At 41.4% G+C, this 26144-nt stretch overlaps 2 protein-coding genes across 4 annotated transcripts in view; one reads left to right on the top strand and one right to left on the bottom strand.

The window, feature by feature from the left end:
• Positions 1-7655: 7655 nt before the first annotated feature.
• znf593 (zinc finger protein 593) lies at positions 7656-25940 on the bottom strand. Of its 3 annotated transcripts, none has more exons than XM_034159446.1 (4): positions 25935-25940; positions 8604-8816; positions 8323-8385; positions 7656-8092 (listed from the first exon to the last, which is right to left on the bottom strand). In XM_034159446.1, the coding sequence occupies exons 2-4, from the start codon at positions 8801-8803 to the stop codon at positions 7966-7968; spliced, it is 390 nt and encodes a 129-aa protein (XP_034015337.1). In that variant the 5' UTR covers positions 8804-8816; positions 25935-25940; the 3' UTR covers positions 7656-7965. The 3 variants fall into 3 exon arrangements, with proteins under 3 accessions (XP_034015337.1, XP_034015336.1, XP_034015338.1); XM_034159445.1 differs by lacking the exon at positions 25935-25940 and adding an exon at positions 15294-15376; XM_034159447.1 differs by lacking the exon at positions 25935-25940 and adding an exon at positions 11105-11112.
• The window catches only part of rlf (RLF zinc finger), a 49005-nt gene continuing 40853 nt past the window's right edge, over positions 17993-26144 (top strand). The window contains exon 1 of the mRNA XM_034159443.1: positions 17993-18207. Coding sequence (XP_034015334.1) covers positions 18028-18207 — 180 coding nt within the window. The 5' untranslated portion in view covers positions 17993-18027. The remainder of the gene's footprint in view (positions 18208-26144) is intronic.

Genomic DNA, 26144 nt, shown 5'->3' with positions numbered 1-26144 from the left:
TGGTCCACTCCTCCATGCAGATCTTTTCCAAATCTTTCAGGTTTGGAGTTTCAGCTCCTCCAAAGATTTTCTATTGAGTTCAAGTCTGTAGACTGGCCAGGCCACTCCAGGACCTTGAAATACTTCTTACGGAGCCCCTCCTTAGTTGCCCTGGCTGTGTGTTTGGGGTCATTGTCATGCTGGAAGACCCAGCCATGACCCATCTTCAGTGTTCTTACTGAGGGAAGGAGGTTGTTTGCCAAACTCTCGCAATACATGACCCCATCCATTCTCCCTTCAATATGGTGCAGTCATCCTGTCCCCTTTGCAGAAGAGCACTCCCCGAGTATGATGTTTCCACCCCTGTGCATCACGGTTGGGATGATTGTCTTGGTGTTTCTGTGTAGGCTGTCAGTTGTCCAGGTGGTTTCCATAGTAGAGAAGCTTAAGTCTTCAACTGGACTAGGTTGCTTGACGCAAGGACGTTTCGCTTCAAATCATAGAAGCTTCCTCAGCTAAATTCTTGCTCTGGTGGTCTGACTTCTGTCTTGACTCTTGTAGAGAAGAATAATCAAGAAGTCACAAAAGCTGGAGTTTTAAACATAACCAGACCCCTCCTACCGAGAGGCAGACTGCTATAGGCTAGTGACTAAACAATAGCTCTAATTAGCACCTATTGTGCTCTAGTTAGCATCCTCCTAATGACAGGGCGGCTGTCCCTCTCCTGATGGCTCCCTTGACGACTCTGCTGATGACGTGAATGACTCATTACCATGAACAAAAGACTGAAACTGCTTTGACCTGAGTACTCCATTGTAAACAGAGGATAAAGCGTGTCTCAGACCCCCTCCCCAGTTAAGGCTGGGTTTCAAACGTTTTACAAAGAATGCCTCGACCCCTCTCTCCAACCATTTCTTCTCTCTGGCTAATATTTTAACTTCCTTGTCCTCAAACGTGTGGTTAGTATCTTTAAGGTGGAGATGAACTGCAGACTGAGGTCCACTGGCGCCCTCTCTGCGGTGCTGGTATAGCCTTTTGTGTAAAGGTTGCTTAGTCTCACCTATGTAGTGTTTCTTACAGTTTTCCTGACATCTGATAGAATACACTACATTGCTCTGTTTGTAACTAGGGATCCTGTCCTTAGGGTGAACTAATTTCTGTCTCAAGGTGTTAACCGGTTTAAAGTAAACTGGGATTTTGTGCTGTCTGAAGATCCTCTGTAGTTTTTCCCCTACTCCTGCTAAATAAGGGAGAGACACTCCTCTTCTTCTTGTCTCCGTCTCCTGTCTATCTGGTGCAGAAGTCCCAGAGAACAAAGAGACCATACAATCATACATTGTGATTTCCGGATTTTTTTAAAATTTATTTATTTATTTTTGATTTCCATGTTTTCTAAGTGGGAAATTTATGCAAAATCGCAGGGTGTTCAAATACTTATTTTCACCACTGTCTGGAACAAAGAGGACAAAGAGGGCTGCAACATTCAAACCCTTTGACCTGAAACAGTTTGAAAATTTACCACACTTACTGGATGATTTTAGGCACAGTGTTTGTGCCACAATTACAAGCTTATTGTTGCTGGAAAGGGCACAAATTAAGCTTTCATTTGATGTAAAATACTTGAATATTGATGCAGCTTTAAGGGACCTGGGTCAGATTTGGACAAGCCTACATTTCATGGCCTGTGGACCCATCCTGGATATAGATCCATTTAACCAGGCTTTTTTTCAACAAAAACCCTGCTTGATCTTACCATTCTTGGCCACTATGGAAACTCACAGTCTGGGTTTTAATTTGGTGTCTTGCAAAGAGCTGAAGAAGACACGTGGAGGGGACAGGGCTGCACAATTCAAGCCCTTTGACCTGAGATGCCTGAAATGGATTGAAAATAGACCACACTTACTGGCTGATTTTAGGAACACTGTTTGTGCCACAATTACACGCCTATTGTTGCTGTAAATGGCAAAATGTAAGCTTTCATTTGATGTAAAATACTTGAATATTGACGCAGCTCTCAGGGACCTGGGTCAGATTTGGACAACGCAAATTTCATGGCCTGTTGTAACCATCCTGGAAATAGACACCATTTACCCAGGCTTTTTTTCAACTAAAACCCTGCTTGATCTTACCATTTTTGGCCTCTATGGAAAGCTCACAGTCTGGGTTTTAATTTGGTGTCTTGTAAGGAGCTGAAGAAGACATGTGCAGGGGATAGGGCTGCAGATTTCAAACCCTTTGACCTGAGACGCCTGAAACAGTTTGAAATTTGACCACACGTACTGGCTGATTTTAGGAACACTGTGCCACAATTACAAGCTTATTGTTGCTGGAAAGGACAGAATTTAAGCTTTCATTTGATGTAAGATACTTGAATATTGACGCAGCTTTCAGGGACCTGGGTCAGATTTGGACAAGGGTACATTTCATGGCCTGTGTAACCATCATTGCAATAGACCCAATTAACCAGGCTTTTTTTCAACTAAAACAATGCTTGATCTTACCATTCATGGTCTCTATGTAAAGCGTACAGTCTGGGCATTAATTTGGTGTCTTCCAAAGAGCTGAAGAAGACACGTGGAGATGACAAGGCTGCAGAATTCAAACCCTTTGACCTGAGACGCCTGAAATAGTTTGAAAATTGACCACACTTGCTGGCTGATTTTAGGCATAGTGTTTGTGCCACAAATACAAGCTTATTGTTTTGGAAAGGGCAAAATGTAAGCTTTCATTTGATGTAAAATACTTGAATATTGACGCAGCTCTCAGGAACCTGGGTCAGATTTGGAGAAGCGCACATTTCATGGTCTGTGGAACCACCATGGCAATAGACCCAATTAACCAGGCTTTTTTCAACTAAAACCCTGCTTGATCTTACCATCCGTGGCCTCTGTGGAAAGCTCACAGTCTGGGCTTTAATTTGGTATCTTGCAAGGAGCTGAAGAAGACGTGGATTGGACAGGGCTGCAGATTTCAAACCCGTTGACCTGAGATGCCTGAAACAGTTTGAAAATTGACCACACTTACTGGCTGATTTTAGGAACACTGTTTGCGCCACAATTCCAAGCTTATTGTTGATGGAAAGAGCAGAATTTACGCTTTCATGTGATGTAAAATACTTGAATATTGATGCAGCTTTATGGGACCTGGGTCAGATTTGGCAAGCACGCATTTCATGGCCTGTGGAATCATCCTGGATATAGACCCATTTAACCAGGCTTTTTTCAACTAAAACGCTGTTTGATCTTACCATTCTTGACCTCTATGGAAAGCTCACAGTCTGGGCTTTAATCTGGGGTCTTGCAAAGAGCTGAAGAAGACAGGTGGAGGGAACAGGGCTGCAGAAATCAAACCCTTTGGCCTGAGACGCCTGAAACCAGTTGAAAATTGACCACACTTACTGGGTGATGTTAGGCACAGGGTTTGTGCCACAATTACATGCTTATTTTTGCTGGAAAGGGCAGAATGGAAGCTTTCATTTGATGTAAAATACTTGAATATTGACGCAGCTTTAAGGGACTTGGGTCAAATTTGGACAAGCGCACATTTCATGACCTGTGGAACCATCATGGGTATAGACCCATTTATCCATGCTTTTTTCAAATAAAACCCTGCTTGTTCTTAACATTCTTGGGCTCTATGGAAAGCTCACAGTCTGCACTTTAATTTGGTGTCTTGCAAAGAGCTGAAGAAGACACGTGGAGGGAACAGAGCTGCAGAATTCAAACCCCTTGACCTGAGATGCCTGAAAAAGTTTGAAAATTGACCACACTTACTGGTTGATTTTAGGTACAGTGCTTGTGGCACAATTACAAGCTTTTTCTTGCTGGAAAAGGCAGAATTTATCCTTTAATTTGATGTAACATACTTGAATTTTTACACAGCTTTAAAGGACCTGGAACAGATTTGGTCATGCGCACAATTCATGGCCTGTGAAATCTTCCTGGATATAGACCCATTTAACCAGGCGTTTTTTTTTTTTGTTTTTTTCCCAACTAAAACCCTGCTTGATTTTACCATTCTTGACTGTTGTGGGCTGGGGTGTTTGGCTGGCTTGGTTTTTGTTTTCTGTTTCTCCCACCAGGTGGTATGCATTCAGGATTGAGTGGCTGAGCATTAGGACCTCACCCTGAACACCTGAGGCTTGTTTTCACGTGCAGGTCATCAGGACTCACAGCTGTGGTGTATTTTGTCTTGATCAGAGATTGCTGCATTTAAACCTTGAATGCACAGTGTGTGATTGCCAGAGACTCGACCTTGTGAGCAGACGTGTGAGATCGACGTCAGGAGAACAATCTCACCATCACGGACGCAGAGACCGCTCCAGGTTTGACGCCACAGTCTGTGAAGGAGGATTGGGTGAGGTCTCACGCTCTTCAGCACACTTCCTGAGGTAATTTGGTTTTGGTGACTTTTATGAAGTAATGACAGTGGATTTGGTGTCCCTCACACCTTGTGTTAGTGAGCTGTCACGTTATGCTAATTGTCTAATCAGCTTCTGCTGCAGTGGAGATTTGAACTGAGTTGTTCCGTGCCTGCAGGGTGAGAAGCTGATGTATAGATTTAAGCCAGGAAGTGTTTGCTGATTGCGTGCACCTTTTGAGTTGTGTCTCTGTGTGGAGTTGGACTCACCTCGTTTTCTTTCTTCACAGACTCGGTTTGTCGCGGCCACCTGGGGGGTGTCGGCGGGGTCCCTGGGTCCGAACTGCTGTGGCTCCGGACCGTTTGCGCTGTTGAGAGCGCGCCGTGTTTCCACCTCACCAGACCGCGGACTGTTTTGTTGTTTAGCACTGCTCACTGTTATGTTTATTAAATTCTGTTATCCTTTGAACCGTGCTCTGCTTATTTTACGCTGGGTCGGTGCTCCGACCGCGTCCGAAACATAACACTTGGCCATTGTGGAAAGCTCACAGTCTGGGTTTTAATTTGGTGTCTTGCAAAGAGCTTAAGAAGACACATGGAGGGAACAGGGCTGCAGAATTCAAACCCTTTGACCTGAGACGCCTGAAACAGTTTGAAAATTGATCACACTTACTGGCTGCTTTTAGGCACAGTGTTTGTGCCACAATTACAAGCTTACTGTTGTTGTAAAGGCCAGACATTAAGCTTTCATTTGATGTAAAATACTTGAATATTGATGCAGCTTTAAGAGATCTGGGTCAGATTTGGACAAGCACACATTTCATGGCCCGTGGAACCATCCTTGATATAGACCCAATTAACCAGGCTTTTTTTCAACAAAAAAACCCTGCTTGATTTTACCATTCTTGGCCTCTGTGGAAAACTCAGTCTGGGTTTTAATTTGTTGTCTTGAAAAGAACTTAAGAAGACACGTGGCGGGAACAGTGCTGCAGAATTCAAACCCTTTGACCTGAGACGCCTGAAACAGTTTGAAAATTGATCACACTTACTGGCTGCTTTTAGGCACAGTGTTTGTGCCACAATTACAAGCTTACTGTTGTTGTAAAGGCCAGACATTAAGCTTTCATTTGATGTAAAATACTTGAATATTATCACAGATTTCAGGGACCTGTGTCAGATTTGGACAAGCGCACATTTCATGGCCACTGGAACCATCCTGGATATAGACCCATTTAACCATGCTTTTTTCAACTAAAACCCTGCTTGATCTTACCATTCTTGGCCTCTGTGGAAAGCTCACAGTCTCAGATTTAATTTGGTGTCTTGCAAAGAGCTGAAGAAGACGTGAAGAGGGCTGCAGATTTCAAACCCACTGAGACGCCTGATACAGGTTGAAAATTGACCACACTTACTGGGTGATTTTAGCCACAGGGCTTGTGCTACAAATACAAAATTATTGTTGCTGGAAAGGGCAGAATGTAAGCTTTCATTTGATGCAAAATACTTGAATATTGACGCAGCTTTAAGGGACCTGGGTCAGATTTGAACAAGCACACATTTCATGGCCTGTGGAAACATCCTGGATATAGACCCATTTAACCAGGCTTCTTTTCAACTAAAACCCTGCTTGATCTTACGATTCTTGGCCTCTGTGGAAAGCTCACAGTCTGGGTTTTTAATTTGGTGTCTTGCAAAGAGCTGAAGAAGACACGTGGAGGGAACAGGAGGGGCCGATCACAACTTCAGCTTCCTGTCACGCTGTCCGTTCCTGTGTGCTGTACGTGCTTCCAACAATCAATTTAGAATTAAGTCACTTCTTCCTCGCATTATTTTGGCAGATTCTGCATTTCTGAATTTTGAAGTGACTACTGGGAACATTTTGTGCCTATTTGACTGCTGAGTAAAGACTACAGAGCAGACGGATTTAATGCTACCTTGCCACTATCCAGCCGCTAACAAGCTGCCAATAATTCATTGTTGCATGTTTGTCGCGTTTTTTGTGCCTTACGCGTCCTCAATCTCTCGTGTTGGAGCCATGATTCATGTCAGTCCATTTGGTGCAACAGCTCTCCAAGGTGTGATCACTCCTTTTTAGATGCAGACTAATGAGCAGATCTGATATGATGCAGGTGTTAGTTTTGGGGATGAAAACTTACAGGGTGATTCCATAATTTTTTCCTCAGAATTGAGTGATTCCATATTTTTTTTTCCCTCTGCTTGGTCTAAAAAAGTAACCGTTACTGACTGCCACAATTTTTTTTCCTGATTTCTTATAGTGTTTCTTAAAGCCAGAAAGTTGCCATTTGAAATGACTTTAGTTTTGTGTCATGTCTGTGATCTGCTTTTTTCTACAAAATTAAACAACTGAATGAACATCCTCCGAGGCCGGTGATTCCATAATTTTTGCCAGGGGTTCTTTATACACAGAGGATGCATGCCCGCATTAAAAGGTGCTGCTTCCTGCGTCATTCTACATGAGAGACTTGTGGAATACTCAGTGTGCATGTGCCAAGCAATGTAACAATGGCCTATTAAAATGAATCATTTTGAAATGCTTGCAAATTGAAGAAGAAACAGGAATGGGCTGTGTACGGCGCTCAATCAATTATATGGCTCCTGTCTACTGCGACCTGCCAGCAGGACCACAGACTCGCATTCCTCAGCTATGTCAGCTCACAGAGCCAGTGCTGAATCAGGTCTCTGATGTACGTTATCATGGAAAAACCTGTAGACTATGTTTTTCTGTCTAAGGAAATCCTGACGGAGGAGATGTCCTGAGATGAACAGCTTCTGAGTAACCACTTCATGATCCCAAAAATCACAGGGACTCCTGTCAGTGTCAGGAAAAGTGGTCAGAAACACCTGGCAATACAAGGAAGGCTACAAAGCCAACCTGCAAGGTGTGGAGTACTCCATCATCTGTGACCCCTGGGTCATTGCAGACAGTCTGACAAGTGAGTTGTTGTCCCAGGTGACAGGTGAGGTGGCTGCAGAGCTCCAGGACATCAGGATGGAGTGCAACTAAGCCACCTTCTCCACAGAGCTCCACTTGCCTTCTCAGTCACAGTCAGCTTCAAATCACATGAGCAGTTGCTGATGAAAATCAAGAAGCATCCCTGAACTCCCACAAAGTATTGAAATAAAAACAAAATAAATTAAAACTTGTGCACCAAATTCTTGTGGTTTTGTTTATGAAATAGCGGGGGTGGTTCTTACATTTAGTTTTTATTGCAGTTGATGATTGTAATAAACCATTGAAATTGCAATGCAGCCACAAGTTACCCAACAGCTGTCAAATTAGTACATTTTCATCAGAACTGAGCAAAACATGTAATTTATTGGCCTTCCATAAGCTGTAAACATACACAGTATGTACATTAACCACATTATATTCTATATTATAAGGTGAGGATTTAATGAATCTGTTGTTAGCCTGAAGTCAGCTACCTAAAAGCATTTCATGATGCACCTGTGACATCAAGAAAACTGCAGCATTGTGTTGCTGCTTGCTTTATTGAGTTGATCAGTTCATGGATTTAACTTCCTAAGACCTGAACAGGATTTTTTTTTTTCGATTATGCCCCTGTATGTGGCTGCAAGGTCTCAGGAGGATAAAGAGGAAGATCTTCAGTCCATGTCCTCTTCCACAGGCTGCGTCTTCACCTCCACCAGTTTGGGGGGAACATACGAGCCCATACCCGCTGCCCTCTCTGCCTCTGCCTGAGTGTAAGGTTCTTCTCTGAGGAGTTTTATCCTGGAAGGAGAACCAATAATGACAAAGTTAGGCAGAATGTCATTTGAGTCTAACGGAAAAAAACAATTATGTCATTCGTGAGAACAGACAAAAATAAAGGAGTAATAATCTACTGAATCCTTGAAGTAATGGGGTAATGGGGGGGCCATATAAAACCTAACCTGGTCACAGGAAAGATAACATTCTATCTTTGGCAGAGGTAATAACTCAACTGAGATATGGTGCCTTACCGTTTTTTGTGCACTTTACTTTTGAAGTGTTCCTTCAACGACCTCATATCCACAAAATATCTCCTGGAAGACATTAAGTGTAAATGTGTTCAATGATCTGCATCATATTTTTGTGCAGGTAGAGCAAGTGTTTGACAGTGCTGTGGTTTCAATTAGAAACCACTTACTAAAATTACGATCGGGATCATCACAGAGTGGCAGATTAATAGCATACTGGGGTCGTAAAGGAGCCCACTGGGATTTCTTTGAGGACCCATCCTATCCAGTATGCAAACACTTACGCGCAGTGTAAGCAGTAGTGTTGGGCACAGCCAGTCACATCATTATCCACCTCCTGGTTCAACAACTTGGCTGCTGTCTCAGGTTTCATGTCTGAGTGGATCTGGTCCAAATCCTTAGTCCGGCGCTTTGTCTTCCATGTTTTTGCGATGTTCTTCTTCTTATCGCTCTTATGGTTCCCTGTTTGTCTGGACTTTCCCATGGTGGTGCTGTAACTGATTAAATAGGACCAGTATTAAAAACACAGATGGTAAAGGTGTAGATCACAGAAAAACTATATTTTTGTGTTACCGTACATCCAGAAAGTATTCATGGTGCTTTACTTTTTCCACATTTTATGTTACAGCCTTATTCCAAAAACGGAATAAATGTATTTTTCCCCTCAAACTTCTACTCACAACACCACATTATTAAACATGAAATGTTTGTAAATTCATTAAAAATGAAAAAAATTAAGAAATCAGATGTACATAAGTATTCACGCCCTTTGCTCCATACTTTGTTGATGGACCTTTGGCATCAATTACAGCCTCAAGTCTTCTTGAATATGATGCTACAAGCTTGGCGCACCTATCTTTGGGCAATTTTGCCCATTCCTCTTTGCAGCACCTCTCAAAGTCCATCAGGTTGGATGGGGAGCATTTGTGCACAGCCATTTTCAGATCTCTCCAGAGATGCTTAACTGGATTCAGGTCTGGGCTCAGGCAGGGCCGCTCAGGGACATTCACAGAGTTGTCCTGAAGCCACTCCTTTGATATCTTGGCTGTATGCTTAGGGTCATTGTCCTGCTGAAAGGTAAACCGTCATATCAGTCTAAGGTCAAAAACACTCTGGAGCAGGTTTTCATCCAGGATGTCTTATACTTTGCTGCATTCACCTTTCCCTCAATCCTGACTAGTCTCCCAGTTCCTGCCGCTGAAAAACATCCCCACAGCATGATGCTCCCACCACCATGCTTCAATGTAGGGATGGTGCCTGGTTTTCTCTAAACATGACATCTGGCATTCACAACAAAGAGTTCAATCTTTGTCTCATCAGACCAGAGAATTTTGTTTCTCATGGTCTGAGGATCCTTCAGGTGCCTTTTGGCAAACTCTAGGCGGGCTGCCATGTGCCTTTAACTAAAGAGTAGCTTTCATCTGACACCCCCCCCCCGTCTCTCCACTCCCCTCACCCTGGCTTCCTCCCTGCCACCTCGAAGGCAGCGCGGTTTTTACTGCTGCAACCTTCAACTCCCCAAGCTGGGAGGCGCAGGCCCCTCCTGCTGCAGCCCTCAATCACTTTGCCTCAATTCGGATGACGGACTGCTTCAAGTTTAGTGCACATAAACAATGTCAAATGTATATGTGTTGTCTTTAATTCTGATGTGTGCCATTATTATGGTAAACTAGTGATAACTGTGGATTAATTGCTGCATCTTGTCTGAGGCAACTGGAGTGTGAACGTAATTTCATCATTGTTGCACTCATGTAATGACAATGACAATAAATCTCATCTCATCTCATCTGGCCACTCTACCATACAGGCCTGTTTGGTCAATTGTTATGAAGATTGTTGTCCTTCTGAAGGTTCTCCTCTCTCCACAGAGGAATGCTGGAGTGCTGACATTGACCACCGGGTTCTGGGTCACCTCCCTGACTAAGGCCTCTCCCAATTCCTCAGTTTAGATGGGTGTCCAGCTCTAGGAAGAGTCCTGGTGGATCTAAACTTCTTCCATTTACAGATGATGGAGGCCACTGTGCTCATTGGGACCTTCAAAACAGCAGAAATGCTTCTGTACCCTTCCCTAGATTTGTGCCTCGAGACAATCCTGTCTCAGAGGTCTACAGACAGTTCCTTTGACTTCATGCTTGGTTTGTGCTCTGACATGCACTGTTAACTATGGGACCTTATATGTTAACAGGTGTGTGTCTTTTCAACTCATGTCCAATCAACTGAATTTACCCCAGGTGGACTCCAATTAAGCTGAAGAAACATCTCAAGGATGATCAGTGGAAACAGGATGCACCTGAGCTCAATTTTCAGCTACATGACAAAGGCTGTTAATACTTATGTACATGTAATTTCTTCATTTTTTAAATTATTTTTTATTTATTTTATTCTTAATAAATTTGCAAAAATCTGGGTTTTAAAAAAACTCTTTTTCACATTGTGATCATGAGGTGTTGTGTGTAGAATTTTGCAGAAAAAATGAATTTCATCCATTTTGGAATAAGGCTGTAACATAAGATGTTGAAAAAGTGAAACTCTGAATACTTTCCAGATGCGCTGTACTTTTAATACCCCAGGGTTTAGTTATATGTTGCAAAAAAATCTGATCTTTGCAGGTGTTTAGTCACCCATGTATTTCCATTCCAAACAATTCAGAAAGTGGGCAGCATAGTGGGCTTAGCACTTAGCACTGTTACCTCACAGCAAAAAGGCCCTGGGATTGCTCCAGTGACCCTTAATTAGAATAAGTAGGTATAAAAAATTAATGAGCAATTCAAAGGTTTGACACAACTAGAGGTTTATGTTTTTCATTTCCGGATGCTTCTGCAATCAGAAGAAGGCACGAAGCCTTGAACATCAGAGGTACTGAGAATTCACTCAGGGTCACCAGAGCAGATGTCCTTCCTAAGACAAATTAATATATATATTCCACACAGTATGTGAATCAAAAATATTGTGGAAATGGATCATATTGGGACTTATTATCACTTTACTGGGGCGTTGCTGGGCTGGTAGCGTAGATTTACATTGACGCTACCTGGCTATACCTGCCTGCTGTGCGCAAACAAATGACGTGATAGCGCGTGCAGCCCAAGAACTGTCCGCAGAGGAAAACATAAAAAGGCGAGAAGTGTGTGTTGATCCCAATATGGATATTCAGGATGATTTTATCATGGACAGTACGACAATAAACAGCAGCCAAAGCAGCCAGCTTGATGAGGATGCCCTGCTGAATTTGGAGAGCAGCACAGTACCAGCCAACACAACAGTTAAAGCGAGCCAACTTTTTATGTATGCGTTTGCTGGGTGTCGTGCGTTTTGAAATGACATTAAATATTGTTAATGTGATTCCACGTGTTGTGTATCTCAGTAAGTGATAATAATGCAAATAACATGCAATTGTTGTGTGGCATACATTTTCAGAGTCCCTCCGTCCATGCCCAGTCACCCAAAATGACATACCGCCCTCCAAAAGCATGTTACTGTATTAATGCCTGGACTGTAAGTAAAGATAGTGTTAAAAATAAAATTTAAAAAATGCCAACTCTTCCTCATAACAACCAATTTAAGATAAAATGATCTGCAAAGTTAATAAGCAACTGAGACCATGGAAATATAGACTGGAATGGACGTGCGTGCCTCAGTCTATTAGCGTCGCTCAGGACAGGAAGGCGCCATTACTAAGGGTGGAGATGTGCCGATCATCAATAATAAACTGACCGCTTTTTTTGCACTAGCATCGCTATTTCTTGACAGATTTTAATAAATGTAGGCTTGTTTTAAAACCATTTGAAAGCTCTTTCCAATGAACCTATGCATGTGTGGGTGAAAAAAAAAAAACTTATGTAAAATGCAGAAATTTGGGGAAATTATGACAAACTGTGGTGCTTTTCTCTCTCTATTGTCGCTATTTGTTAACAGATTTTAATAGAAGTAGGCTTGTTTAAAGCCCTTTAATTGCTCTTTCCAATGAACCCATACATATCTGGGTAGAAAATTTTTTTTTTTATGTCAAGTGTAGAAATTTGGGGAAAATATGCCATTCTGTTCATTTACTGTGATGGTTTTTTTCCTGTCATCATAATTCTCGATGGATTTTTATAAATGAAGCCTTGTAAGTTGTATTCATGCTGAATAAAAGCTCTAACAACCCATACATGCCTGGATAAACAATCCTTATGTACAGTCACTTGCTCAGTTCTGGATCATTGCCAGTTCCGGATCACTGCTGTAGTATTTGCGCCGCCATTTCTCGTAATCAGCACGAATAAGCTAAAACTTGGTACCAATGGAAAGATTGATGTTTTGTCTACAAACGACCACAAGCTCGTCCGGATCCAGCCGTCCTTGTGATCAGCAGAGGAATCAAAACATCCCGGTGTCTGCGGTGTGCGCGTTTTTTCTGATTCACTCATTCCTGCAAGTTTGAAAGTAACGATCTCTAAAACGTTGCAAAGGTGAGTTAGCCATTCTGTGTTTTTGGTTCTAGAGTGGGAAAATACTTACTTACTTGGGTAGAAAATGTCAGTGTGTTACGTCTTGCTGTTTAATTGCTGCGCGCATTTATCTCCGACGCGAAAACTTGCCGGTTGCGGATCACTGAAGCAGCAGCCTCGTATCTGTAGTTGTGAGTCATGTGGACTTTGGGGGTCATCTCAACATCACGAATGGACATGAATGTGGGGGCTTTTACTTTTTAATTCGGGAGAAATCTCACCTCCACGCTTCATTTTTTTGCTCGTAAAAACGTATAATGGCGCCTTTCGAAACTAAGTAAATTCTCATTTAATAAGTATAATTTATATCATTTTCTGTTCAAAACACATTCTCAGGCACAGTGTGTATGATTCTGCATTAGAAGGGCTCCAGCCAGATGCCAGGAATGACCCCAAAGTGTCGTGATCCAGAATTGGCAAAAGTGATCCGTTTCTGGCAAATGTTTGCGCCACACATAATGTGGCTTCACACTTTAAGTAGAAGCGCTACTCCACCCAGACTTTTTCAGCTAAATAACATCCAAATACCCAATACAATAATACACAATAAAGGACATTCAGTTGCATTATGGCTCCGTATAGCGGGACTTTAAAAAAGGTGATCTGGAACTGGGCAACCATCTGTATTAAAATATAAATCTGAAATATGCCTTGCCATTGTGGTCATTTACCTTGCTGCTTTTTCCACTGTAATATTACTGCTAGTCTTTTAATGACAACAACATATATATGATTTTACTAACATTTTATTACAAGTAGATATAAAGCCATTCAGAATTTCTAACTTTTGACCCTCAGTCAGGGTAAAAATGACCTCCTCCATCCCCTCCAACCACACTGTTAAAATTTAAATGCCACCTGTGACCACCATGTACATATCATATTAAACAACTGCAAGTATATATATATATATATATATATATATATAAACATTTTTGTTTCCATATTTGTATGCATGTGAACGCAGCTTAATGAAAAGAACTTATGGCGTTGAGTTATAGTCTCAGTATATTGATATTAAATTGCGACATAACTACTTTAAAACAGACATTTGTTTTACATAATTACATTAAGGCTCTTGTACAGTTCATTTTAGTATTGGAGAATTTGTTTTTTGTAGTTGGTGCAGTTCAGGGCCGTATATAGGAATGTGAAGGGGGGGTTCAAATCCTTGAGTTGGGGGTCCAGTGGGCAGAAGCTTTTTGAGGATTTCGAGGGGTAAAAAGCTACATAAATTTCATTTGAAACCCAAAATGTATCATTTTAGGAAATACATTTTTATATACAAATAGTCCTTGCTTGGGATTGGATCAGTTGCCATAAGAACCACCCAGGAAGAACCAAGATAACATTAATGCAAACTTTATACCTGCCTGTCGGTTGCAAATGACGCAACCGACAGGCGTGGAAAAAACTCACGCATGCGCATGAAGGTTCAAGCTTGGCTGATGCAAGCGCACATGATTCAAATCCATATAGTTTTTGCAAAAAATAAAAAGATACTTTTCTCACAGACCTCGTACATACAAACATGTTTTTACAAACCAGACAAGTGTAATTATGTCTCTACATGGGTATTTACAAGCCTACTAATCTGTTTGATATCAGAGGAGGATAGGGACCAGGGAGCAAAATTCTCAACCCCCACAGGAAAAGTTTATATAGCAGTTTCCCCTTTCATCACTTAAAGGATTACTCTGGCAGAGGAAATTGAAACTTGAGGGTGTGTGATAATAGCTGTGTAACAGTTAGTGCTTGTTGCTTATTATCAACGAAAAGAAAATACATAACACTGATATCCAGATCAGAAAAAAATCAGCAGAAAACAAACAAAAAAAAATCAGCAGAATTCTCAGGGGTGGGTTCGGTTGAACACTGAACCCCCTCTATATACAGGCATGCAGTTGATGGTGAAGCACTGGCTGCCTTTTTTTCCCCTCATTTTACTTCTGTTTAACTTTGCTCAAGGCGCTCTGTCCATCCTTAGTAATGACCGCCGTGCGGGACGCCACTAGTCACGTGATGTCCATTCCAGTTTCTATTTCCATGACTGAGACATCATTTGTACAGTTTTGTTTTGACACTAAAGAACACGCAGCGCCCTTCCTTGCGCAAGACCGGAACTGTCCGATTATGATCCACATTCAGATCGTGAACCACTTCTGACATTAGCAGAACACGTCTCAACTTATCAGACCGAAGTGCTGCACCTTAACGTCACGTTTCACTGTAGAATTTAAAATCTCGTCAAAATAAACATTTTTAAGGTTAAAATTTAATCCCCACGTGCCGAACACAGACGTTGTCAACCAACTAATTTACAACACAACCGGATATTGTGTACCATAAACCTACCGAATGAAGTCCTCTGTCGGCTTCCGTATAAACCGACTGCCAGACGCATTTTTTAAATTTAGGTTCACCAAAAGACGTAGCAATTTGTATTTAAAAAAGTTGTTTAGTCAGTGATAACAACCTGCTTACCCTCCACTCCCGACGCTACACTCACGTGGCCGACATAAACGAAACTACTTCCGGGTCAAAAAAAAAAAAACACCCCACAGGAAAACGGCGTATTACGCCAATTCACCACTAGATGGCGGACACCACTCATCTTCGACCGCTTTATCAGCTAGGGATCGGCATACGGGAATAAAAGAAAAGAAAATATCAAAGCATCCTTCTTTTTCTTTTTCATGGAGTATTTCATTTAGTTTTGTTTTAAATTGACCTTTTGAGATGTAAACGAATATTAAAGAAGTGTCATTATTATTATTATATCTGGCTGTATCCGCTGTGGCGACCCCAAAACAGTGGGAGCAGCCGAATGGACAACAACAACAACATAAATGAATGAACAATGCTCTAAATACACACACATAATACATAATATAATATAATATAATATAATATAATATAATATGCACACACACATAATTCATATATTTTAACAAATCTAAAATAATACACACACACACACACACACACACACATATATACATATATATGTGTGTGTGTTTGTGTATTACTTACACACACATAAATGAATTTGATGTGTGTGTGTTGGTCATTCGTTTACCACATGAATGAACAATGTACTAAATTTGAATATATATATATATATATATATATATATATATATATATATATATATATATATATTCAAATCTACCTGGTCTGGGTCTGATTCTGGACAAAACTGTAGTGATATAAATAACCTTCAGGGACGGATCTAGGTTTCTTGGATGGGGTGGGTTGACTAGGGAGATGCGGGACATGCCCCCCTCCACTGGAAAATCTTGAAATTAAGGATGCATTTTCCTGCAATCTCAGGCAATTCAAGTATGTATTGTGGTCATTTGGAAGAGGTAGTTGCTATAATTTTATGAACAAGTTGAGATGGATGATACATAAAGAAATTAATTCAGTCTCTGACTTCAAATGCCACAGCATTGTTTTATACTCTGCATAATGGTCAGGTTACACACTAACAACCAGGCAGGCAAATAGAAAGTTGGAAATAGCACATCCTTATTTGGAGATATTAATGAGTCTTTGTTCAACGATGATTTATCCACCTGGATCTCAAATGACATAGAGGTGCAGAAGACGTGCCTGGAGTGATCCTGAATGAAGCGTTTGACAACATTCTCAGTGATACATTCCTTCGCCTCTGCTGTCATGGTCAATCCTGCCAACCTCTCCTCAGACATGGTTGCTCGCAGATGTGTTTTCACACGTTGGAGGGCAGAGAAAAACCTTTCTGCTTCACAGGACCCCACAGAAGATACACATCCCACCAACACCATCTCCCAGATGTTGGGAAAGATGTCTCCATCAGCATGCGGTAATGCTTGAAAGGTCCTTTCAGGCATTCAAGATGTTGGGTGGCTGTTGAGTGGAAAAGACATGTTGGCATCAACTGAAAAAGGTATTGCCTACACTAACTGGCCTTACAGGGTTAAAATGTGAGTGAGTGACTGAGTGAGTGAGTGAGTGAGTGAGTGAGTGAGTGAGTGAGTGAGTGAGTGAGTGAGTGAGTGAGTGAGTGAGTGAGGGAGGGAGTCAATAATAATTCAAAATAGAAAAATCACTCATGTTTGAAACTTTGCAATCAAAGAGATTACAAGCACCCTAAATGAAAGTTCACTAGCAACAGATTTATAATACATTTTAATTATGTAATAAAACTGGAAAATATTTTTGCTATTATTTATTTAAGGATTGTTATCACTTAGTGCCACCTGGTGTTGATCCTAACCAACATCTGATGAGAAACACACATGGATTCATCTCACTCTTCCTAGAATGACGATGAAATATCAGCATTGTTTTATCTGGAATGAAAACAATGAATCATTACATTGACACAATATTACATCTACACTAATTCTGCAGGTTTTCTTCATTGTGCCATTATTTGTATGAGCGGACCATTAAAAATGTTGGTGCTCTGGTATTTCTATTCAGAGATATTTTAATAATATTTAATTTAGATGTAGCACTGTTAGCACCAGGTTAGCACAAGCAGGTAAATTAGTGACACCGATGGTGCAATGGTTACTCAAATAATATACCCACCCAATCCACAAAAAATGTGCATCAATAAAGACATTAATAAAACACCCAAACCAAAGACAGCTTGTTAGCCTTAGTTTATCTTGTTTAGTCCTCACCACTGTCAGATGGGGGCGTGTTCGGACGTCATTCGTTCTTCCCTGTGCTCCGCCTCTTTTCCCATCTGTGGGTTGTAGGCGCTGCCAAATTTGGAGCCGCCCTGTTTGAAGTCGATAGATGATGTTGCAGAGAGTGGGAATTCAGCAGTTAGAGGCTGAATATTTTTTTTTCTTACAGGAATAAATCAAATTATGCACAAAATAAAGAAGGCTGTTGATAACATGTAAAAATGGATAAACAGTACTTATTTTAAATTTCTTTTTCTTTTTAATAGACGACTGTTGAAACCTTCAGAAACTGTGGACGAGATTCAAATTTTGCTTTCTCCATAGGAAAAAAAAATCATAACAGTATTATAACCCGTAAACTCGGCGAGCAATTATTCAGATAGACGTAGGAGAAAACTTTTCTCTTTTGCTGAAAAAAAGGTCACCGTTTCGCTGTGTTTTGTGGCCATTCGGATGGAATTGACAAATTTCCGACAGCACTTTAAGGAGGCGTCACTGCACTGACTGCATACGCGCCGCGCTGGAGAGCGAAGATGGCGGAGAGTAATGTCGAAACAGAGCACGAATGGAGTGATCGGGCCCTGGATTCGGCTGAGGACACTCTGGTTGCAATGGAAACTTTGCTGGCCACGCTGAGAGCCTTCGAAGACGTACTCAGCCAGCAAGACATATCGGTAGCATCTTCCAATGAGTACTGCGACAACTTCTGTCAGGTAATGTATACATGCAAATCATCAAAGCTGCCGTTAGCCTAGCCTAGCCTAGCTTTGCTCGCCTGGAATGTGTTTTTCTTCCAGCCTGCGAGTTTAATGTGCGACTGTCCGCTGCTCAGTGAGTTCACAGTGGGTGCAAATGGACAGCATTTCTTTGCATTTGTGTTAATATGTGCATGTAATTTGACGCTGAAAGATGATTGCTTACTAAGCAAATGCTAATGTTAATGATAAGGTACTCTAAGCAGTTTATTACTTTATTATTATTTTTTTTTTTGCTGGTTTGCTGTACTAGTATTGACAAACTGTCATAGTTGACCCAACGTATTATTGACTTTTTTTTGGGGGGGGGGGAGTAATTCAACCGTGCAGACTTGCATACTTGTGGGGCGGGGTGGTCTTTTGTTTATAGACAGCTCGTGGCTAGCGTTACCCGCTGAAAATAACACGTCTTGGAGGTTAAATGATAACATTCTTTTGTGCGTCCTCCTAATGGGGTCTCATGTTCTCGTACCAAGTTTGGTTTTGATGTATCAAAGCCTTCATGAGATATTACTTAACCACAAACTCCACACGCCTGTGATGAACAGATGGCTTGACAAATCAACTAGAAACGTGAAACTTAGTCTGAAGATCAACTGTGCCAGTTTTAATTAAGTTTGGACAATCTTTGGCCAATGATTCATTTTTATTTTTGTAGAGTGCATAAAATCCAAATATGGAGGAAGTTGATATGGTAGGGGAGGGTTTTCATGTGACGTATCAGTCACGTGATTTTGTGCCCCGCAGCCATTCTGGATTACGAGGCGGTGGCCGCTGTGATATGCTCCATGCATCTGGCGAACAATTGCAAAAGCTTCAACAATGGTCAGCTTTTGTGCTCTTGTCGGTTGTTCAAAAAGAGGTGATAAAATGAGTCAGATCCCTCATTTTACAGGCTACCGGCAGTTATTCTGCATCAAGCAGTGGAGTGTTACGAGGTTTCTAAGCGACACAGAGACCTGGCTCAGCAGAAGAGTCAGAGCAGATCTGAAAGAATCTTTAATATGGCCAGAACCAAGCAGACTGCCCCATAAATCCAAAACCGCCTGGGAGAGCGCTTCAGCTACCGTCAGTGTGAAGAAGCCTCACTGTTACAGGCCCGGCACCGTGCCACTCAGAAAGATCCAACGCTACCAGAAATCGACCGACTTGCTGATCTGCAAGCTACCTTTCCAGCGCCTGGTGAGAGAAATCACTCAGGACTTCAAGACCCACCTCCGCTTTCAGAGCTCCGCTGTGATGCTCTGCAGGAGGCCAGCAATTGCTGACCTGGTCGGCAGCTCGCGGATCAGCAGCTCGGTGGATTTCTGGTAGCGGCGGATCGCTCTCAGCACCACGGTGCCGGACCTGTAACGGTGAGGCTTCTTCACACCGCCGGTAGCCGGAGCAGTTTTCTGGGCAGCTTTGGTAGCAAGCTGCTTCCTCTGAGCTTTTCCTCTGGTGGATTTACGGGAGGTCTGCTTGGTTCTAGCCATATTAAGCCTATGCTGTGAAACTGCCAGCCACTTTGTCACATCGTCATTAAATTCACTATCAGGTACAACATACGGATCCACTGAACCAACTGTTACACATCGATCACGATAAACAGCTTTATCTCGAGGGTTTAAAGCCTTGTAATAAGCTTTCATTCTCTCTATTTTCTTTCACGCGCCAGCCGTGTAGTAATCCACGATGGAGACGGGAGCAAATCGGTCACGTGATTGAAAACCCTCTATACGCCTGGCCACTGGCCAGGTCAGAATTGTTATTTAACAGTGCCAAATATCAATTAATTTACAGTGCATCTGGAAAGTATTCACAGAGCTGCACTCTTTCCACATTTTATGTTCCAGCCCTATTCCAAAATGGATGAAATTATTATTTTTTCCTCAACATTCTACACATAATACCTCATAATGACAATGTGAAACTTTTTTTTTTTTTTTGCAAATGTATTAAAAAAAAAAAAAAAAAAACTAAAATCATACGTACATAAGTATTCACAGCTTTTGCCATGTAGCTCAAAACTGAGCTCAGGTGCATCCTGTTTCCACTGATAATCCTTGAGATTTTCCAACAGCTTAATTGGAATGCATCTGGAGTAAACTCAGTTCGTTGGACAAGACTGTCTGCCTATAAAGGCCCACAGTTGCCAGTGCATGTCAGAGCACAAACCAAGCATGATGTCAAAGGAATTGTCTATAGACCTCCGAGACAGTATTGTCTTGAGGCACAAATCTGAGGAAGGGTACAGAATCATTTTTGCTGCTTTGAAGGTCCCAGTGAGGACCGTGGCCTTCATGATCCATAAAACGAAGAAGTTCAGATCTGCCAGGACCGTTCCTAGTGCTGGCTTCCTGTCTAAACTTAGTGATCGAGGGACAAGGGCCTTAGTCAGGGAGGTGACCAAGAACTCCATGGTCACTCTGTCAGAGCTCCAGCATTCCTCTGTGGAGAGAGGAGAACCTTCCAGAAGGACAACCATCTCTGCAGTAATCCACCAATCAGGAATGTATGGTAGAGTGGGCAGACGGAAGCCACTCCTAAGTAAAAGGCACATGGCAGCCCACCTGGAGTTTGCCAGAAGGCACCTGAAGGACCATGAGCAACAAAGTTCTTTGGTCTTATGAGACAGTACTGGACGTGCATACGCTCATGACTTTTTACCATATGGTCTTCATGTTGACATGAAATGTGAGAAAAAGATGCCCACACTGACCTGCGGAACATGTTTCTATATCCTTGTTCATGGACTATCAGCTGGCTGGGCATAAAAATGTTAACTAGTTTGAGGTTCTTTATGTGAAATGTCGTCTTGCAGAGTCTTTCAGAATTCTTGTAAAGATTAAATGTTATAAAGAACTTTAGCTTTGTTTCAGTATTAAGGCCTTGGCAGCTGATTCTCATTTTCCTGTCAAAGTGGCAGGTTGTCTTATTGCATTTTAAACAAACAGAAAATCTTAACAATGAGATGTGGACACACATTTATTTGTGTTTCTCCAGAATTTATATTATGCTCAGTGGTACTCACTGAAACCTTCCCCACCCTCAAATCGTGAGATGCTCAGAAAAGCTAAAGTTAAGTGATGCGCTCATTATTTATATAATCCTACTGCAGTCTTGCAAAGCTTGATTATTGGTGGTTTAAAATATTCTCAGAAAAAATACACAAGTATGGTTAATATTAACGAATACTCTGTGTACTAGAGTACACAGTTTCAGCATCACTAATTCCACACCACCAACTGCATGGGTGCAAACAGTGCATTTTGGTATAAGTGAAATGTGCACATTTGTTGTCAAAATCTCCCCAGTCATCACTGACAAATCTCAGAGCCCATGTGCACCCCTTCTGCACCCTGAGAGATCTCCACATGCATCCTGAGAAAACTGATGGTGTTGGTGGCCTTTTAACTACACCTTGTTAAGATCCTGCATGGTTGTCTACATTGTTTATTCTGTGAATGGTTTTGTATTCTGATGCATTAGTGTTACCATAGCAGACTGTAAGACAACAAGTCAGGACAGTGTCCCCTCTGCATAAGTGTTGGTGATTGAAGACTTGTCTTTTTGAGTCTGCAGAGAAAGTGAAAGTGTTGTTGACTTCCATACAGTGTGCATCTGGAAAGTATTCAGTGCCTCACCTTTTCCATGTTTTATGTTACAACCTTATTCCAAAATGGAGTACATTTATTTGTCCCTCAAAATTCTACTCACAACACCCCATAATGACAACATGGCACATGTTTGATTTATTTATTAAAATACAAAACTAAGAAATCACATATACATAAGTATTCACACCCTTTGCTCAGTACTTTGTTGATGCACCTTTGGCAGCAGTTACAGCCTCAAGTCTTCTTAAATATTATGCCACAAGCTTAGTGCACCTGTCTTTGGGCAGTTTTACCCATTCCTCTTTGCAGCACTTCTCAAGCTCTGTTAAGTTGGATGGGGAGCGTCGCTGCACAGCCATTTTTAGAGCTTTCCAGAGATGTTCTAGATGGACTAGTGTCCCAGTTGAAAACATCCCAACAGCATGATGCTGCCACCACCATGCTTTACGGATGATGGAGACCACTCTGCTCATTGGGACCTTCAAAGCAACATAAGTTTCTCTAGATTTGTGCCTTGAGACAGTCCTGTCTCTGAGGTCTACAGACAATTCCTTTGCATTCATGGTTGGTTTGTGCTCTGACATGCCCTGTCAGCTGTGGGACCATATATGTAAATCGCATCCAATCAACTGAATTTACCCTGGGTAGACTTAGGCCTGGACGATTTGGCCTCTAAAAATAAAATCTCCAATTTTTCAGAAAAAAATCGACTTTTGATCCCCCCCCCCCCATACTTTTTTTTAAAGAAAACATTTAGTACAAATGACAGAGATAACTCAAAACAAGTTTTGCTTTCTTTGATCAAAAACTTAACAAAAGTTACCCCTACTTATCACCTGGAATTGAAGCTCCAACTGTTCTTTTGATTTAAAAAATACACTTGGGTAAATGATTCCACCAGAGTAAGCTGCTTTTTAGTTGGAGTTTGCACTCTTGTTCCCCTCGCGAAGTGTGACATGTCTCCAATGCAGCTGAATGCCTCTGGTTTAGATGTTGGAATAAGTTTATTGTGCTGCGGTTGTTGTTGTTGCAGTGGGCTTTAACAAACTTTGCAGCATGCAGTCACTTGTTGCACGTCTGTCTCAGCAATCCAAAATCACTAACGAAACTCGCTCTTCATTAGTGGTTAGCCATATTTGTTATTGTGTGACGGAAATGGGACGGGGAGGGGGGAACATCCTGGGGACAGAAAGGTGCACCATAGCAAGATGAGAAAAAACTTGATTTTTTTTATTTTTTTAAATCGTCCGCAACAAAAAAAAACTCAAATTAATCGATAAAATCGATATATCACCCAGGCCTAGGTAGACTCCAGTTGAGCTGTAGAAACATATCAAAGATGATCATTGATTTAACAGAATGCACTTGTGCTCAATTCTGAGCTTCATGGCAAAGGCTATGAATACTTATGTATACGTGATTTCTTATTTTGTTTGTTTTTTTCACATTGTCATTATGGGGTATTTACTGTGGGTAGAATTTTGAGGAAAAAAATGAATTTCATCCATTTTTGGAATAAGGCTGTAACATAACAAAATGTGGAAAAAGTTGAGTACTTTCTGGATGCACTGTAAATGTGATTTGAGTACTGAATCACTGACTCAGTGATTGTCTCCCCCCCACCACCCCACCCCGGTTCAGTGACGGGGGAGAAACTGTGCACGCTCCATCGTCAACTCACTGACTGGTTCTTTCTGTGTTCAACATGCATCAGAACTGCACCAGGCTGCCACATGCTCTGTTCACATGCACATGAAAACATAACTACATTGATTTCATTGCAGTGGTGCATGAAGAATGTCAAAATTTTTACTTTAAAAACAAGCAATCATGACAGTAAAACTATATTTCACACATTAATATGTAAACTTTGGAATTAATCCATGGTTCATTTCTGTGTCTCACCATAGGAGTCAGTCCATACAGATCAAATATCAGTTATGCTCCATTACATCATTATTTCATGATTGTAGCTTTTTTTTTGTTTAGATTTTTAAATGAGAGAAACCCGCTAACCACACAAATTTCCCTCTATTTGGATTTTAGATGCTTTTTAAGTCTCTTTTGGGTAATGTTGATGTTTTTGGTGGTTGATATTGAACTCATTGGATGTACAAATGAGGACAAAATTGTTAGCCCCTCTCCCCTAAAAATGTGGCTTTTTTTTTTTCCCCAAAAAATTTTCCAAATTGTGTTCTCTTTTTTTAATGTTTTTTTTTTTTTTTTAACAGCAAGGAATTTTCAGCACAGCATTTCTAGATATCCTAGTTTGGGACGTTTTGCATTATTTTACTTTACACATGGAAACAAAATAATATCACAAAAAATATCTAGAAAGCTAATAATAATTTGTCCTCATCTTTATGCTCTCTATTCAAGTTAAAAGTGGTTCAGATATAATTAGTGCACTGATGTGTCTCAGGGGTTGGGTTCTTATTCTTGCCTCCCACTGAGGCACACATGTATCTCTCATCTGACTTAATTTAGCACCTTCCCAGACACCTGCACCAGCTGTCAAGGTTTGTTCCTGATTTATGGCAAATGAGTCTTGTGGGATGTTAATTGTACTATGAGTAGTTGATGTGTGTGTGTGTGTGTGTGAGACATGAATAACAGCAAGTTTTCTGTTTTGCAGAAGTGAATTACAGTAAAACCTGCCTAAACCGTCATTGTATAAACCCAGATATTTGCACTCACTGGACAAAAGCAAAAGTCCCAATGCTTTTGTGTGGTTTTCCATGTAATAAACACCATATATAGCAGATTTTGTATGACGGATTGTTGCTCACATCGGACAAAACATCATGTCCGAGTGCAGTGAATTTTCATTAAAAAAAAAAACCTTGTATATACCGGACAGAGCAGTCTGGGAATGCCCAGTAACAGAGGTATGAAATGAAGTTTCACACTGATGCTCACCGATTCCATGAAGGTGGGGCTGTAATTCCTTGATTTACAGCCTGGCCGTTTATTTTTTCAAACCATGCTCAGATCCGACACCTAAAAGAGGTAGGCCATAATTCAAGGCCAGTGATTATTGACAAAATGCTGCTTGTTGCCTGCACTGTAATATGGTGGTAAGTTTCACACATATCTCTAAGTGTGAGGAACCATCAGAGCCCTCTGCATGGCTCTCCGTAGCCTGGCGCGCACCTGCGAAAGGACAGAGCGTAAGGACTGTGATTGGTCACTTCCACTTTCGCTCCTTCCTCTCCCGTCATATTTTAAAAGTTTTTGCAGTGCACTCACTGATTATGTTTCGATCATGGATCAAGTGCTTTTGCCAGGAAAGTCCGCAAATATGACCAACTTCCCAACAGAGTCGAAAAAAGACCCTCAAATGACCTGCAGTTCACGGAGGGAAATTACACGTATACTGTTGGTTTGGAGGTTGATGATTGTATAAAGAAGTGGAGTGCGTTGAGGGACAAATGAATCCAGATGAAGCTGCTGTTCTGTGGTATATTGCATAAAGATGTGACGGTGAACTTGTAAAAGGTCATGCGCGTGTCAACATCATTGCATGAGTGTGGAGTTACTTAGTTGTTGAGGCATAAATCAGGCTTGAGGATTTTAAGGTACCTAGGGCTGCAGCTTTCGATTATTTTCGTAATCGAGTATTCTCACAGGCTGCATCCGGTTAAATAGAAATCGATGGGTCCACCTGAATCCATTATATGTGAGTTTTACTGTGTATTACTGCAATTTTATGACGTGTGTGTGTGTGTGTGAACAGCTTTGATTAAGGAAAAATGTAAACGGTAGTGTGTATGAGAGAGGGTTTGTCTTGTCTTACAGTTTGTAGTGCATGTTGATTTGTTCTTGAAGGTGCAGGGGTGTTGGACAGGTCCCTTCAGGTCTAATCAGGAGAAATTCATCTCTACTTAAAACCAACTGGGATCAATCAGATATGCTCTAGACTGGTATATCCCCAAGTGGGAAGGCCTTGTTCATCCACACGTTTCTGGCATCCAGTCCCATGTTTGAATCCTTCCACAGGAAAGACTTCATATTTTTATATATATCCTATACACAAATGCTTAAAAGAATATCTTGCTGCAGTAAGGCGGAGAGCGGCGTGTGCACCTTCCAGATAGGTTTCCAGAAATGTAGCTGCGGAGTTGCTTCCTAGTCGGTGACCTTGTGGTAATTAAGTTGAAAATTGTACATTTTTGGGGGCGGGGGGAGGTTAGTTACAGTTATAATTTTGGTACGGCATGCACAGACTGAACGTACTGCACTTGGACTATGTCATTAAAAATCGACCGGTCCATCTGTCCCTTAGTCTTATAACTG

This window comes from Thalassophryne amazonica, chromosome 19, assembly GCF_902500255.1.
Source record: "Thalassophryne amazonica chromosome 19, fThaAma1.1, whole genome shotgun sequence".
In the NCBI taxonomy this organism is placed as follows: Eukaryota; Metazoa; Chordata; class Actinopteri; order Batrachoidiformes; family Batrachoididae; genus Thalassophryne; species Thalassophryne amazonica.
The sequence above is the reverse complement of the archived record's forward strand: the minus strand, read 5'-3'. Positions and strand labels throughout refer to the sequence as shown.